The sequence below is a fragment of the Malaclemys terrapin genome, chromosome 1, assembly GCF_027887155.1.
Source record: "Malaclemys terrapin pileata isolate rMalTer1 chromosome 1, rMalTer1.hap1, whole genome shotgun sequence".
Taxonomy (NCBI): Eukaryota; Metazoa; Chordata; order Testudines; family Emydidae; genus Malaclemys; species Malaclemys terrapin.
Window position 1 is genome coordinate 120,616,006 of NC_071505.1, and position 16,081 is coordinate 120,632,086.

General features: G+C 41.8%; 1 protein-coding gene across 6 annotated transcripts in view; it reads right to left on the minus strand.

The window, feature by feature from the left end:
- The window catches only part of LMNTD1 (lamin tail domain containing 1), a 295,746-nt gene that overhangs the window by 53,202 nt on the left and 226,463 nt on the right, over positions 1-16,081 (minus strand). For 4 of the 6 annotated variants that reach the window (XM_054037041.1, XM_054037060.1, XM_054037051.1 and 1 more), the window contains 5 exons: positions 14,947-15,160; positions 7,472-7,658; positions 6,380-6,499; positions 4,522-4,739; positions 3,396-3,568 (listed from right to left, as the gene is read on the minus strand). In XM_054037041.1, coding sequence (XP_053893016.1) covers positions 3,396-3,568; positions 4,522-4,739; positions 6,380-6,499; positions 7,472-7,658; positions 14,947-15,160 — 912 coding nt within the window. The remainder of the gene's footprint in view (positions 1-3,395; positions 3,569-4,521; positions 4,740-6,379; positions 6,500-7,471; positions 7,659-14,946; positions 15,161-16,081) is intronic. The other 2 variants (XM_054037069.1, XM_054037078.1) reach the window with 1 other exon arrangement.

The following is a 16,081-nucleotide window of genomic DNA, read 5'->3' on the forward strand; positions in this document are numbered from 1 at the left end:
CTGTCTGTCATATGTCAGCATCCTACAATAAAAGATATGGGTCTGATTCTGCAACCGTTACTCATTTTAACTAGAACTTCCATGGGCAGTCCCACTGACTCCAAAAGTCACTGAGGCAGCTCATGAAAGTAAGAGCTCCTCCAAGTGAGTGAGGGGTGGAAAACTGAGCCCTGTGTGTTTGTGACAAAAAGACAGAAGGGGAAAAATAACAGGGAATAAAAAATGAGCTTGCTTCACTGCATAAAGATGAGGGGTGTGGGCAATGCAAGGCTCCTTTTATAGAAAATGTGTGCTAAATCCTCTCCCTTCCTACCCCTCATTCTCCATTTGCCACTGAATGTTTAATTAGTGTTTCTCAGCAACTGGAGACGTGAAAAAATTCTGATTGACGAAACTTCTTGTGTTTGGCTGAGACTTCAAAGTGCTTGATTTCAATGCATGCCCTGGCTATTTGTAAACCCATTGAAAAGTTCACAGCTTAATATTTTGATTCAGAGCGAAATTCAACAGCAGCAACAACAAAATAAAGAACCAGTGTGGCACTTTTCTGGGGAACAAGGGAGATACATTGAACTGTGTGATAAAACTGAAATATCAAGAAAGTCCCTTTGGAACTTGTGAGCTGTGTCAAAGTAGCTGCTTCCCCGTCCCACAGGGGAGGCTGAAGGGAAGGAGGGGACACTTAATGCATCAAGTGTAAATAGGGTGACCAGACAGCAAGTGTGAAAAATCGGGACAGGAGGTGGGGGGTAATAGGAGCCTATATAAGAAAAAGATCCAAAAATCAGGACTGTCCTTATAAAATTGGGACATCTGGTCACCCTAAGTGTAAAGGAATAATAATTAGGCAGATCTACAGTATAAGCAGGAAATACATTATTCCTCAGTCAAATAAAGCAAGTTAGAGTTGAAGTGAAAACATTTGCAGTTGACACAAAAATATTTAGGTGGGTCAATGTTAGAGAAAACTGTGAGGAACTTCAGAAGGAGCTAGCAAAGTTAAGCGAATGGACAGGCTGATGAAATTTGATGCTGATAAATAAACATTGCAAGGAATAACTATTCATATACCTTACTGTATGGTAACTGTACTGTATATTAACCGTACTGTATATTAACCATAACCACTCAGGAACAAGACCTGGATGTCATTGTGGACAGCTCAACGAAACCTCTGTTCCATGTGCAGTGTCAGTCAAAAAGGGAAAATGTTAGGGTGCATAAGAAATAGGATGTAAGATAATATTGAAAATATTATGATGTCACTGTGCAAATCTATGGTACAGCCTCCCCTGGAGTACTGTGCTGTTATTATTATCTCAAAAAGGATGTAGCAGAAATAGAAGTGGTTCAGAGATTGGTGACAACATTTATTATCTATATGGAAAAAACTTCCATATGAAGAGTGACTGAAAAGACTATTGAGTTTAGAGAAGTGATGAGGAAGAGGGGACACAACAGACATATACAAAATAATGAATGGTATATAAAAAGGAAAATTGGCATTCCTTTTTACTCTTCCTCCAAAACAAGTACAAGGGGACATTCAAGGAAACTGCAAGGCAACAAATTTGAAATTGATAAAAGAAAAGACATTTGTATACATTATTATTGTATTCCTAGTAAGCAGCATCTTACCAGGGTTCCTTTGTACTAGGCATATTACATACATACAATAAAGAGACAGTCCCTGCCTCAGAGAGCTTATGTTTTTTATAAACACAATTAGCCTGTGGAACCCATTGCTAAGATATCATTGAGGCCAAGTTCTTCGCAGGATTTTTGTAAAAGCACCAGATGTTTATATGTATAATGAAAACCACCAGACTGTAAGCTCTTTGGAGCAGGGACCATAATGTTGTTCTGTGTTTGTTCAGCACCCTAGCACAATGGCTTTAAAAATCTCAGGTGAAATCTTCACCACTACCACTGGGAAACTATATTACAGACTACTAGAGCTCATTGGTAAGAAACATTCAGCCTAGAACTTCCTGTGCTAAATTTGGTCCCATTTCTCCTAGCTATATTATCTGGGACCATGTCAGATACTTCTACTCCCTCCTTGGTGTTTTTATCTTTCCAAACATTTGGCAGTTATCATGTCTGTCCCTTGGTTGTCAAACATATTTACTTCTGTGACAGACATGGGAATTTTCTGCAATATCTTTGGGAGATCTTATTGTATTAATTGTATGTATCACTGTGGGCCATGGAGTGTATGTAATTCAATAGGCGAGGCTTACCACAGCCCTCCAGGAATTAAGAACAGCAGAAGTGGGTAGAGCGATTAGGCAAATTCACTCAGCGTGCAACAGCTCTGAAGAGGTACCACCACCTGGACAGACTTGCATAAACTGGATTCTCTAGAGACTACCAGACAAAGACTCAGGGCCTGTTTTCTGATCCAGCAAATGGACAGGACCATCTGTCCAAGGTAGGCCCAAATCCTTCCTGGGAAAAGTTGGAAGGACTTGACCTATTCATGGGCGACCTTGTTCTGAGCCAAGGTGGTTATGAACTTGTAACAACAGAAAAATCCCTATCTGGGGTTTGAACGACTGTGTACCTGTCAGAACCCTTGTTGGAATGAGGGGTGATCTCTTGCAAACTTATTAGAATGATATAGATTCCTTTGTTTTTAATAACTTTTCTGTGTAATGCTTTTACCTTAAAAATAAATGTGCTTCTTTGGAAAGAGCTGTGTGGTAACTTAACTGTGGGCCATTATGCTGTTTATAGCCTCTGAGGAGAAGGCAAAGCAGGCGTGCTGACTAGCTGGGCTATTCACAGTGTAGGCAGGAAACTATGCAGCCTGGAAAAACCCCAATCAGGAGAGGAGGAGAGAGAAAGGTATGTCTCTATTTAAGAGATGTGATGGCTGGGGGGGCCGGAAGCCTAAGAGTGGATGCCATTGCTGGACCACAGAGGGGGAAATACAGATGCAGTTGCCCTCAACTGTGACAACTTCTTAATCTTTCCTCATAAATCAATCTCTTCATGGTGGTGCTCTTGTCTGAATTCCTTCCAGTCTGTCAATAACTTCCTGGGTTTGAAATACCAGAGTTAAACACAGGATGCTCACCAATGCCTAATTAACAACTCATAGTCAATACAAGTGTCTCTCTCTCACTGAATCTTGGTATTATGATTTTCTAAAAAGAGTCAATCCTAACAGTAAACAACTCATATCAAAAACAACAACAACAACCTCATGGAACACTTATTTTTAAAAACCTATACATGCAGGATAAGTGTATGATACGAGTGATAACACATATACATTACTACTGCAGAACTACTGATCTTTTTCTTCCAGCAAATTTCAAAACGTTTCTGCCTATTGAAAACAATATCTTGCATCTTGAACCTTCTACGAGCACTGCTCTCTAACTCACCTGGTGCTGGGTCAGGTTTTGCTGACTGACACCTGGACTGCCTGCATAGACTGCTGCCATCATTGCCCATGGTTAATGGTCTGAGCAGAGAAAAGTGAGGGTGCGTGGGAGAGGCTGGACTTCGGCACCAAGAATTCTGAGTAGGGAACAGGGTTGCTGGGATCTTTTTTTCTCTGTAAACAGAAATACAAATGATTGTATTCTGTATATTGTATATATCTTAATATATATGTATAGTACACATATATTTTATATAACTTGTATTATAGGTGGAGCAGTAGTAGCATCTATATTAAGGCTGTCTAACACTTTATTATAATCCCTTATTTACAGTTGTTTATAATTTTGCCAAACTTTAACCCTTTGGGCTGAAATTTTCCATACTGACTCTTTGATTCAGGTTGAATTTCTTTGGAAATTTAAGCAAAACTGTTCAACCATTTCCAAGAACACTGGTTAGTTTGGCCAATGTTAAATTTTTTTGAACTCTTTTAAACAGCTCTAGCCACAGCTTGGAGCAGAAGGTTGAAATTTAGCAGAGGAATACTCCTGGGGGCAGAGAGGGGCCTTTTACTGTCCTCATTAAAAAATCTGCCCAGGTTTGGTCAAATTATAAGCATGCTGCAAGGATCCAACAACTAAATCTCTGCCTATGCTGCTCTTCCCCTTCAAAATACCCGATGGCCTAGATTAAGATGCATTGCGCTGGAGCAGGAAACTATGAGTTTTAGATACACCTTTTTCACAAACTAGTGTGAATAATTCTATGAACATCACAACCTTTAGACTATAAACTCTTTGAGGCAGTGAATGTGTCTTTTCTGTCTGGATGTTGCCTGGCACACTTTTGTGTGCTCAGTGAGTGAATAATATATAATGAACTCAGGTTTTCTTGCAAAATGTCCCATTACTTCATTGACTGAAACTATTGCTCTCTTGCATGGAACCTAAAACAAAGTTTGGTTTGGATTTTGTTTGAAGATTCGAGTCAGTTCTTATTTTATCCTGCCCAATTCACCCAATCCTAGTAACAACTTTCTTTGCAAGATGCTCATTTGCTTCCACAACCAGCCAGGAATAGTGCTATATTATAACGATGGAGTACAGTCAATAGATGGATGGTTACCTTTTAATGAAAACTGGTCCGCTTTCCTCTGTTTGACCTTGGACAGCCCCTTCCTGTTCTTTATCAATTGTCAGACACTCTGGTTCCTTTTCCCATTCATCTCTTTGCATTTTTGTTGGTATAATTGGCTTTTTGCTGCTCCTAAGGTATTCATCATCTTCTCGCTCTTTCCATCCTTGCTTTCTGTTCCAGTGAATAGGTGTGTACCAAGCAACAGCCTGAAGAAAAAAACACACTCATTCAGTTACTTCATTTAACCATCAAGTTTATTGTTTCTGTTATATAAGGAATAGTGTGTGCGGGGGGTGAGGGAAGAAAGAGGCGAGGAGGCATGGGAGGTAAAGGTTCTATGATCTTTTTGAGCTGACTATATTCAAGGGTGTGAGCCAGAGAATAATGGCCAGGCATCAAATCACAGCCATTGATTTCATCTTTAAAATCCATTTTCAGTTCTTAAAATTATAGGGTGGATTCATAATGTAACAGCTTTGCAATTCAACTGCTTGACTTAAATTAAACAAACACATTACCAACGCAATGGCAAGTTTGGCCAAACTAAGGAAGAAGAGAGGGGAAAACAATATCAAAATCTGAATAAAAAACAGGTTGTATCAAGTAAATTAGATTAATACTGTACAAGGGAGACTGGATAGTTTGAGGAAATTGGTCTCCAGGTCACTGGTTCAAGTCTGGCTCAGGCTAGAAATGGCCAAAAAATCATTGCCACTAGATTACTTTTAGGATATGTCTACACAGCAAAGAAAAACCTGTGGCTGGCCCACGCCAGCCGACTCAGGCTCATGGGGGCTGTGGGGCTGTTTCATTGCTGGGTAGACGTCTGGGCTCGGGCTGGAGCCTGGGCTCTGTGACCCTGCAGGATGGGAGGCTCCCAGAACCTGGACTCCAGCCTGAGCCTAAGCCCGAGCCCGGACGTCTGCACAGCAGTGAAACAGCCCCGCAGCTCGAGCCCCGTGAGCCTGAGTCGGCAGGCACGAGCCAATGCGGGTTTTAGTTTGCTGCTTAGACACACTCTAAGTCTGGTTTCAGTCTCATTTCTAAGTGGACAAAGGTCCACCTCACAAAACCCACCACAACTGCCAATATTGTTGGCAATTGCTAAAGGATTTGCCCCTGGACTGAATAGACATGGATAGCTGAACTTCTCACCCCTAGGGCGGGGGGCGGGGGGGCTCTCCAGTTTAAGGAAGAAGCACACTGGCAAGGAGATCTGAAGAAAACTTGCACTGCCAGGGCCCATGTTGTACCTGTTCTATGCATAGTAGACCTTCATAGTGCCAGCCTGTCTATCTAGCCCCTTTCTTTAGTCCTCAAGGTCTCAGTAATTAACTTGTAAACCCAAGCAAGATTCACAGCCAAGATTTACCCACATTATGTAATTTGCTCAATTAGGGCTCATGGGCTCACTCCTGCAAAGTGCTCAGTACTGTGGCCCTGATCCAGCTAAGCACTTATGCTCGTTTACCTTTAGGCACATGAATAGACGCATTACTGTCAACAGGATCTAGCACTATATAGTCAAGTCCAGACTTCAAAAAGGTATGGAGTGGGTGACACTGGGGGAAAGCCTTTGTCCTGTCGCACTTGTAAAGTGCGATTATTTAATGCTACATATTCAATGTACCCGGAACGTTGGGTTTGTTAAGCTTCAAGACTCCACATACCAGTACACCTGCTCGTTGGCACTTTCTTGGGTTATTTGCTTGCCAAAACTCTTCATGCCATTGCTACTCTTTACAATTATCCTTACATCCGGCCATCCTTTTAAGAAGGATGAGTAGAAAATTTAGCAATTCTATTAATTACATGACAAACAGCTCATGAGAATCAGAACACTCACTTGACCATTAGGTCCACAAAGAATGGTAGTGCACTCTGGCCCTGTTTTAAACCTATCTTGCTCCTTCCAAAGGAAATCTGATGGAGGTTTATGAAGCACTTTAGCATCCGCTGTCCATACCTGCAACAATCCAAAGGAAGTAATCAGATATAGAAAGGATGGTCCTTGGATGTTTATGAAGTGTGTAGACTCAGTAAGAAGCAGCAGATTTCCCTCTCTCAAGGCTTTTCTCCATGAAATCAAAACTGAAGGGACTGCATTTCAAGATCTGTAGCAAAGGCTTGGTTATACTTATTGTCATGAAGACCTGCTCTAGTGGATTAATAGAGATAATAATGAGGGCATATTTTTCAGGCACTTACATTAGGTTTTGGGGGATTTTTAGCCAATATTGCTAAGAGTCAGATTAACAATAGGTGATTTCTTTTTATTTATGCTGGGTATTTTAATAGGCCTGCAACATAGACCTTTACAATCCCAGTCCACGATTGATTCTGGAGCCTCCCAGTGAGGGAACAGGCAGTTCCTTTTCTCCTTTAGTTTTATACAGATGTTAACAACATCTCTGCATCATGCTCTGCAAAGCAACAGGAACCATGATGAAAACATTTTTCTTGTGTAAAATGATCCTAACTTACTTTTGCAAGCAGCATTCTAAAAGATTGACCTTCAGATCCAGGGTTTCAGTTCAGACCAATTTCTGAAAATTATGTTGCAGTATGGAGAGATCTTACAGAAGCAATGCTTAGAGGGGAGAGTGGGAAACGGGGAAGATTCTTTATGATATCAGGTCAGAATCTTCAAACTTTCTGCAGAATTTTGAAAGTTGGGCTCCTAAATCCACACTTAGGCACCTAAATAAAAGTGCCCTGATTTTCAAAGGTGCTGAGCTCTAGCAGCTCCCATTGAGTTCAGCGGGATTTGTGAGTGCTCAGACTTCTGAAAATATGGATTTATGAGCCTGACTTCAAGCATTTTAGGTTTGAAATTTTGACCTTGCATTACAGTTGATGAGGAGCAGCTAAGTTACGGAAGGTAAATTCTTAGCTATCCCCTCGGTGTTCATTTGGCATTTTCCTCTTCTGTACTCACGGTTACAGTAGAATTGGCCTTCATTCTGATCCTTGGTGGGAATTTGAATACTGTTACTGGATGGCCGCTGACATTTTGCTGGAGTGTATACTCCCCAATGCCCTCCTCTTTATCAGGGGAACAGTTAAGGATCTTCACAAAATGACCACCCGAATGAACTTCTGCTATTTTTAAGTTGCCAATAGCACTAAATAATAAAAGTAGAATCAAAGGTTTAAAAGCATTTCACAAATGAAATACACATGCCTTTAACTATAACAGCCTGCCCTGATGTCTGCATAATAAACATACTGTATGCAGACTATTTACAACAGTAATAATCTGCACTTTACATAGACCCTTTCATTTGAAAAATTCAGTGTGCTTTACATATATCAACACATACTAGCTATCTTACATATTTTCGGGCCCCCATTACCATCAGAAATTAATTGGTACTTTTAAAAAAAATGAATCATCACAGTTTGCTATTTGTATTTTCGAAATGTATGTCGGTTAATATTTTTAAGGCTGGCCACACAGTCTGGCCATTAAAATTCATGGGAGTTGTGTGGCTAAATCCCCTTGTCAGTTTTGAAAATCTCAGTCATTGACTTCATCTATGTATTTTCTCCCTCCTTTCCTTCCTCCTTTCTTGATTTCCACCTGTCCCTCATTTTTATTTTCCTTTGTGGAGGAAAGGGAAGTTGTACTATTAACCAATGTCCAAGAGACACCACATTAAAACAAGCAGAGTCCTGTGGCACCTTATAGACTAACAGACGTATTGGAGCATGAGTTTTCGTGGGTGAATACCCACTTCTTCGGATGTATTCACCCACGAAAGCTCATGCTCCTATACGTCTGTTAGTCTACAAGGTGCCACAGGACTCTTTGCTGCTCTTACAGATCCAGACTAACACGGCTACCCCTTTGATACATGTTAAAACAATTAAGACCTATTCTCTCTTTCGTTTCAGACATGTAGCAAACAAGGGTCTGTGATTTATCTGCAGAAAGCAGAGGAACTCCTCGAGTGAGCAGAGGAGCACTTTATCTTCGGCAAGCACTGGAAAATAAATTTCTCTCTGGAGCGGTCCTCTTCTAAGCAACTTACATGTCAAGAAAGCTCTTTTTAAAACACAGTTCTGGACTATAATGCTCATTACTGATCTTATCAGACAAGTTGTGAAAGAAGTCTGAGGAATCATCCAATTTTCCATGAGACAGCCACTGTGATTTAGTTAATTGTTTAGCCCTTGTTGTAATGTCTTGTCTGTGTCTCCTGTCTGTGTAAAGTCTTTCCCCTGGCTATGCATGCCGCCTTCTGTTTTGCTGATAAGTCTAATATGTAGGTGTTTGTGCCTGTATTCAAGCCTGGCCCTACAGCACAAATAGACATGAGTCTGTGTAAGGTGGCAAAATAATAATTGATGAGTGGCAAAAACAACCCACCCACCCAAAAATTCATTCATGCTGCACAGTAGGGAGTCATGCTTGCACATGACTGAGAGGCTGCCTGCAGTCTGCAGCACCTAGTGACAGATATGAAGGGGGGCGGGGGAGCTGTCCCTGATCTCCCCCAACAGAAACTAAGAATACATGCTTACTGAGCACAATACTGTGCTACGCAGCATGTAGGAAACCCTCCCTTCCTTTCCCTTTGCTGCATCTTTGGGCCCTCTGTTGAGTCCCTTCTCTCTCTGGGCAGAGAACACGCATACAAGTTTGTTTGCTCCTCCCATCAGCAGCGGGAGTCCTTTAGGGAGCTTCCCATAGGAAAAAAGGGCCTGATTCTCTATGGTACCTTGCACTGTGAACCATGATTTAAACTAATGCAAAGCTAGGGTAAAATGCTGCCCTTCTGGTCTGGTATCATTCATCATTATTATTTATTTGTATTATCGTAGTGCCTAGGAGCTCTAATCATCAGGGGCGGCTCTATGTATTTTGCCGCCTCAAGCACAGCAGTCAGGCGGCTTTCGGCGGTGCGCCTGTGGGAGGTCCGCTGGTAATGTGGATTCGGCGGCATGTCTGTGGGAGGTCAGCCGGTCCCGCGGCTTTGGCGTACCCGCCACCAAATTGCCGCCGAAGCTGCGGGACCGGCGGACCTCCCGCAGGCATGCTGCCGAAGGCTCCCTGATTGCCGCCCCCACAGCGACCAGCAGGCCGCCCCGGCACGCACTTGGTTTGCTCAAGTATGAACAGCAGGAAAAAGTTAAAAGACAACGTTCACATCCAACACAATCCCAGTCTCCAAACATTAGGCCACTATTGTCATTATACTCTAATACTTTTGGTTCAACAATACTACTACCTTGGCTGCATACATGAAAAAAACTGAAAATCTCACTGCAGTGCACAGCCTCAACTCTGACCTTTCACCGCTCCATTATTTAATAATTTAGTAATAATTGCAACCGTAAAATTACAACCGTAGCATTGTTGCATACCGCACAGCAAACGAATTTAAAGTGAATTAAAAATTATAAAATCACACTGCTGATTAAAATATCTTAGTTTATCAGAAACACAAACTTCTACAAAATTTGTGTACTAAATAATATTAGAGACGACGTGCCTTCCATCAAAAAATACACACTACTAAACACAGCTATACAGAAATACTATTGAAATGTGTATACACCCCATTTCATGTCTATTCATAATATGTTATATAATACAATTATAAATCAACAGGCTGGAGTTATGATTGTGCATTGCAGCGTAATTTTATTTGATGGGAACATCAAATTGATAGGAACATAGGGACATAGGATTGGTAGGGACTTCTTGGGTCACCAAGTCTAGTCCCCTGCTGGCGCAGGCAGCCCTATTATATAGGTGGGTATTGAGAGTGAGCGTATTTTTAAAATTTAATGTGGGTGTGCTCAAAAGGGAGTTGGTGTGCCGGTGCAGTTGAATGTCATGATGGTCAGTAATTAATCAAATGAGAATTTTTAAAAAATTGCCTATTTCATGCATTAAACAAGTTTAACAACACACAAATTGAACTGTCACCACATTTTACTCTTTATCTTCTACAATTAGCAGAACTAATTATTTCTCCTGCTTTCTGTGTGAGACGAGATGTGATAATCCCCCACTGGAAAACAGTTCTCACAATACAAGGAAATTCATGAAGGAGAAAGTAAGCTCTTATCTTTCTGCATTTAGCTAGACTTTTCCTGCTCTTGCCCAGTCAAACAGTAGGGCATATCTCAGGATTTGGAAATGCTGTAGAATTCTGGAAACAATTTCAGCTTTCTAACTGGCCTTCAAAGGTATTTTTTCATAGCTATACACATAATGTCCTGAATTACACAGGTCTAGTTATAGAAACACAAGCAGTAAGTGCCATGGATTTATGAAGATCTTATCTTCTAGAGAAATGTCTATAAAATTGCAAGCATTATAAAATTAACGAGAAAGGGAAAGCAGCAGGTAACATAGATTTGGAATTGAATAAAGCATTTGTTATAGAATTTTCTCAGAGTATTAGTTCCTGTTGTCTTGGGTATAAATACTGTCACATGAACTGACTGAGAGACTGTAAACAAATAATAATGATAAACCATGAGGAAGTGTCTTGTGTGTTTGTGTGTGGGGGTCCCCTACAGGATGGTGTCAGGTCCCGTCTCATGGAACATGTTCACTTATGATTTGGAAGAGGAAGTAAAACAGCTGGTTAATAAAATATGCAGATAATGCTAAATTGGGCGGCAGATGCGTGATAGGAAGAGAAAACCAGGGACAGAGAAATAACACAAACGGGGGAAATAATCAAAAGCATAAAATGCACTGGCAGGGAAAAACCTGGAAAACAGTAATGCTGAAAGGCTAGAATAAGGATAGTTAATGTGACACTGTAAGGGGAAAAAAGCTGTTCCAATTGTGGCTGCATATGCAAAGTAGGGAGCAAGGAGGTAATAGATTCCCTTTGGACAGCTCTGTGGAAGAACCACCTGCAATATTGATCCTGATTCTCCTCTCACATACACTAGTGTAACTCCACGGACTAGAAAGAAATTGCTGTTGGTTTATGTTGGTGTAAGTGAGATCAGAATCAGGCACAGTGTTCATTTCTGGGCACTTAGTTAGCAGAAAAAATATTGACATTTTGGAAGGTATTCTAGAAAGGTTCAGAAAAAGCGGATTCAGGGGCTGGCGGGATTGATTTCTGAGAAAAGAGTTAAATACATATGGTTTAGCTAGTGAATCACTAAGGGGAAAGAGAGACATGGTAATAGAGCAGATATGCTTGAGGGCTGGGAAGTACAAGAAGGCAGAAGAATTATTTAGCTTGGTACAAGGGGATTCAACTAAATGCAATGGGATGAAATTAAAAAGGGGGAAATTTAGGCTGAATATCAGGAAAAGCTTCCTAACATTAAGATGTCTGGGCCTCAAACATGATCTGTATTGGACAAAGTGCTAGAAAATATACTGTACGGGACAATCCACGTGGGTATGGGATGCACTGGACCTAATGGGGCAGATCCTCAGCTGGTGTCACTTGTCCTAACTCCATTGCAGCTGATGGATCTGTGACAATTTACACCAATTGAAGATCTGGCCCAGTAGGTCTTCCCCATCTCTAATATCTAAGATTCTAAATTAGAGATGTAAGGAAAATATATTGGGATAACGAGTTTATCCCTGGGGCCAATATATTTTATGATATGGCTCTCAGTAGGTTTGGATAAATTTGGACTAGCCTTGTCTAACCATCTAGGGCTGAGTTCATTCCCTGGGTTACCTCAGGTTCTGCTGGTCCAACCCAAACTGTGGGACCCCCCCACAAGCCACTTGCAGCCCCAGTTCCATTCATGGGCCTGGAGCTACCAAAAATGAGCAGGTCAAGCCCAAGAGAGAGTGGGACCAAACCAGCCAGGAGATGCAAAGTTTCAGTTCCTTTTCTGGGCAGCCTCCACCAGAAAGGCCCCTCTAGAGCACTAACCAGAGTTTGTTAGTGACCCTCCTGCAACAAAACTCTGAAAGAAGGATGGTGAATATAATTGCTGTACTCTCCCAACATCAGGGCTGTAAAGTAGGCAGATGGGTTTCATGGTTAGCATAGGGCCTGATCCCCACACCAGCCAGAACCAGAAGGTCAGGAAACATGAGTAAGATACGAGAAATCAGGCTGGGTCAAGAAACGAGGAGGTCAGTACCAGGACACAAGAGCAGGCAGCACTGGCTGAGCAGTCCAAAGCAGGGTGGAGCCCAGTTGTACAGATGACTTCCTGTTCCTCCTGGCTTAAGTAGGGGAAATGAGACAATCAGGAGCTCTGGTATTTCACCAATCAGGACCCATGGTGGAGCCTCCTAATTGAAGTAGGCTTCAAGGAGACCTGATTCTAGCTGATGCCAATAAACCACTGGGTGGAGGGTTGGAGCGTGATGACCCCCTAGGAGCCCCGCAGACGTGGTTTCAAAACCTGTAGGTCATGATACCTAGGGTGAATTCCACCTCTGGGGCAGCTGCTGTGCAGGACTGAGTCTGACCTCTACACTTTTGGTGACTTATCTTAAGCAAACCTGTGATGTTGCACCCCATAATGCTTTATAGAAATATGCTTATGAGTGTAAATATCACATAACTGGAATATATTTTATGCTAGATATGCCATGTAACATATCTTTGCAAAGGTTATGATCTACTGAATATATTCATCCATCCTATTTGTATGCATGTATCATTTTTATATCTGAAGTTCTGAGCGTTGGCTCTATGCTTGTATTTAAAGTGTTTGCTGTAGGAAGCACATAGACAGATTTGTTCAACATAGTGAGAAGGGGTTATTCAAGTAATTGGGAGTACTTAACTAACTATGGACTTTGAGAGACGCCAGTCTACATCTGAGCTTTCCTGGGAATGTTCAAACTAACATGTAAACAATGGTGTTGGCCTGCAAAAAGCAGAATCATTCATAGACATGTGACTTGCCCAGGTGGCTAGAAATCCCATCTTGTGGCTGTGATGTTGCTCAAGAGAGAGAATATAAAAGGCCCCGGAAGCCCCTCCATTTTGTCTTCAGACAAAAGACAGCTCAAAAGATAGCCTCTCAACCCCAAAGAGATGCCTGAAAGAAACTGGAACAAAGGACAGTAACTACAGGGGTGTGAGTGATTGCTGGACCCAAACTAGGAAGAAGTCTCGTCTGTCAAAGAAGCTCATTAGAACATCTCTGAGGATGAGATTTACCTGCATTCAGTTTCCTACTGTATTAGGCTTAGACTTGCGTGTTTTATTTTATTTTGCTTGGTAACTTACTTCATTCTGTCTGTTATTACTTGGAACCACTTAAATCCTACTTTTTATATTTAATAATCTCTTTTTACTTATTAATTAACCCAGAGCAAGTAATTAATTCCTGGGGAGAAAACAGCTGTGGATATCTCTCTATCAGTGTTATAGAGGGCGAACAATTTATGAGTTTACCCTGTATAAGCTTTATACAGAGTAAAATGGATTTATTTGGGGTTTGGATCCCATTGGGAACTGGGTGACTGGGTGCTAGAGCCAAGAGCACTTCTTAAGCTGTTTTCAGTTAAGCCTGCAGCTTTTGGGGGACGTGGTTCAGATCTGGGTCTGTGTTTGTAGCAGGCTAGTGTGTCTGGCTCAACAAGGCAGGGTACTGAAGTCCCAAGCTGCTAGGGAAAATGGGCTCAGAGGTGGTCCCAACACATCAGGTGGCAGTCCCAAGGGGGTATCTGTGACCCAACCCGTCACAAAACCTTCAAACCTTTGACATTCTCCCATGTCTTGTGGATAATTGCTTGGCCTTTCTCTCTTATGAGGAGAGATTAAAGAGGTTAGGACTTTTCAGCTTGGAAAAGAGGAGACTAAGGGGGGATATGATAGAGTATATAAAATCATGAGTGATGTAGAGAAAGTAGATAAGGAAAAGTTATTTACTTATTCCCATAATACAAGAACTAGGGGCCACCAAATGAAATTAATGGGCAGCAGATTTAAAACAAATAAAAGGAAGTTCTTCTTCACACAGCGCACAGTCAACTTGTGGAACTCCTTGCCTGAGGATGTTGTGAAGGCTAGGACTATAACAGAGTTTAAAAGAGAACTGGATAAATTCATGGAGGTTAAGTCCATTAATGGCTATTAGCCAGGATGGGTAAGGAATGGTGTCCCTAGCCTCTGTTTGTCAGAGGCTGGAGATGAATGGCAGAAGAGAGATCACTTGAACATTACCTGTTAGGTTCACTCCCTCTGGGGCACCTGGCATTGGCCACTGCCGGTAGACAGGATACTGGGCTAGATGGACCTTTGGTCTGACCCAGTATGGCCGTTCTTATGTTCTAAGTGCTGTCTTACTGCTTACCTAATGGAGATATTACAGAGGGCTGTATAGGCACACCATCTCTGCCCTTCAGAAATAAAATGAAAAGAAGTTCCCCATAAAAACACAATTACAGAGTCCTACTACTAAAACAAATGAAGTCTTTAGACATCTGATGGCTTAACACAGCACCTGTGCCTGGATGCAGAAGAGATGATGTCTTCAGCTGCTGATGGTGTCCTTCCCTGTCTCTCCAAGGGTCCGGGATGTTGAGCATTCTTCTTTGAGTCAGTAATCAAAGAGCTGAAAAAGTCCTGACCTTGTCCTAATGTATTCGTGTCAAGGCTGAGGGAACTAGACCTAGAACAGGACCACTTTGGTGACTCGGTATTAGTGCTGCCCTGAGCTGTTGAACGAACAAGAGAGACAGACAAGGAGTGATGTAAAAGATACAAAACAACAAAATAAAAAAGAATCCAATATTTTTCATCTTTTATTTTTGTAACAAAAATTGCATAATCTCATTTCCTTTCTCCTCCTTGAGTTGTTAATGTAAAATGGTGCTCAATGAACCTTTCTCAGGAAGCTTTAAACCTATGGCTATAAAATGGAACACAGCTGGCAAAGTGAATATTTTGTTAGTGACATGTCGATTTATTACCTTGGAGGAATTACCTTGGGTAGCTAAAAAACAATAAATTATGCCACTGGCAGTATAAACGTCATCCTGCAATTTCAGTGCTGCTATTAGGTGTAGCATCAGCTGTGAGTTGGTACTGAACATATTGAGCCTCTCTTCCGCTTACAGAATGAATGTGATAATATCCTCTCCTCCTCTTTGGACTTTTCTTTTCACACTCTGTGCAAAGGACCCAAAAATGTGTGTCCATGCACCACCTGTGCACCCCCACTCTCACGGAGACTTTAGGATCTGGGGCAGGGGAGAAGTGAATGCTGCTGGTGAACCCCTCTCTCACAAAGAGATCCCCTGGTCTGCCACCAAAGTCTCATAAAAAATCAGCTTCCCCCCAGATCCTGTCAGTGCTGGTGACTCAGTGCTGCTTTTCAGACCTCCCCGAGTAGATGCGTTGGGGATGCCCTGCCAGGTGGACTATCCCTATGCAGATCCCATCAGGTCTGAGCAGCCTCAACTCTCATTGATTTCCATGGGAGTTTAAGGTTTTTATTACCTGACAGGAGGTGCTCTGTACTTATGGGATCTGTCCCTTAGATGGCTAAAACTCAAATCCTTCTTGATTTGGCAAAATTACTGTGTCAGTGAGAGTAATAATGTTGCACGAATTAGCCTCCCCGTTGTATTAGTAAT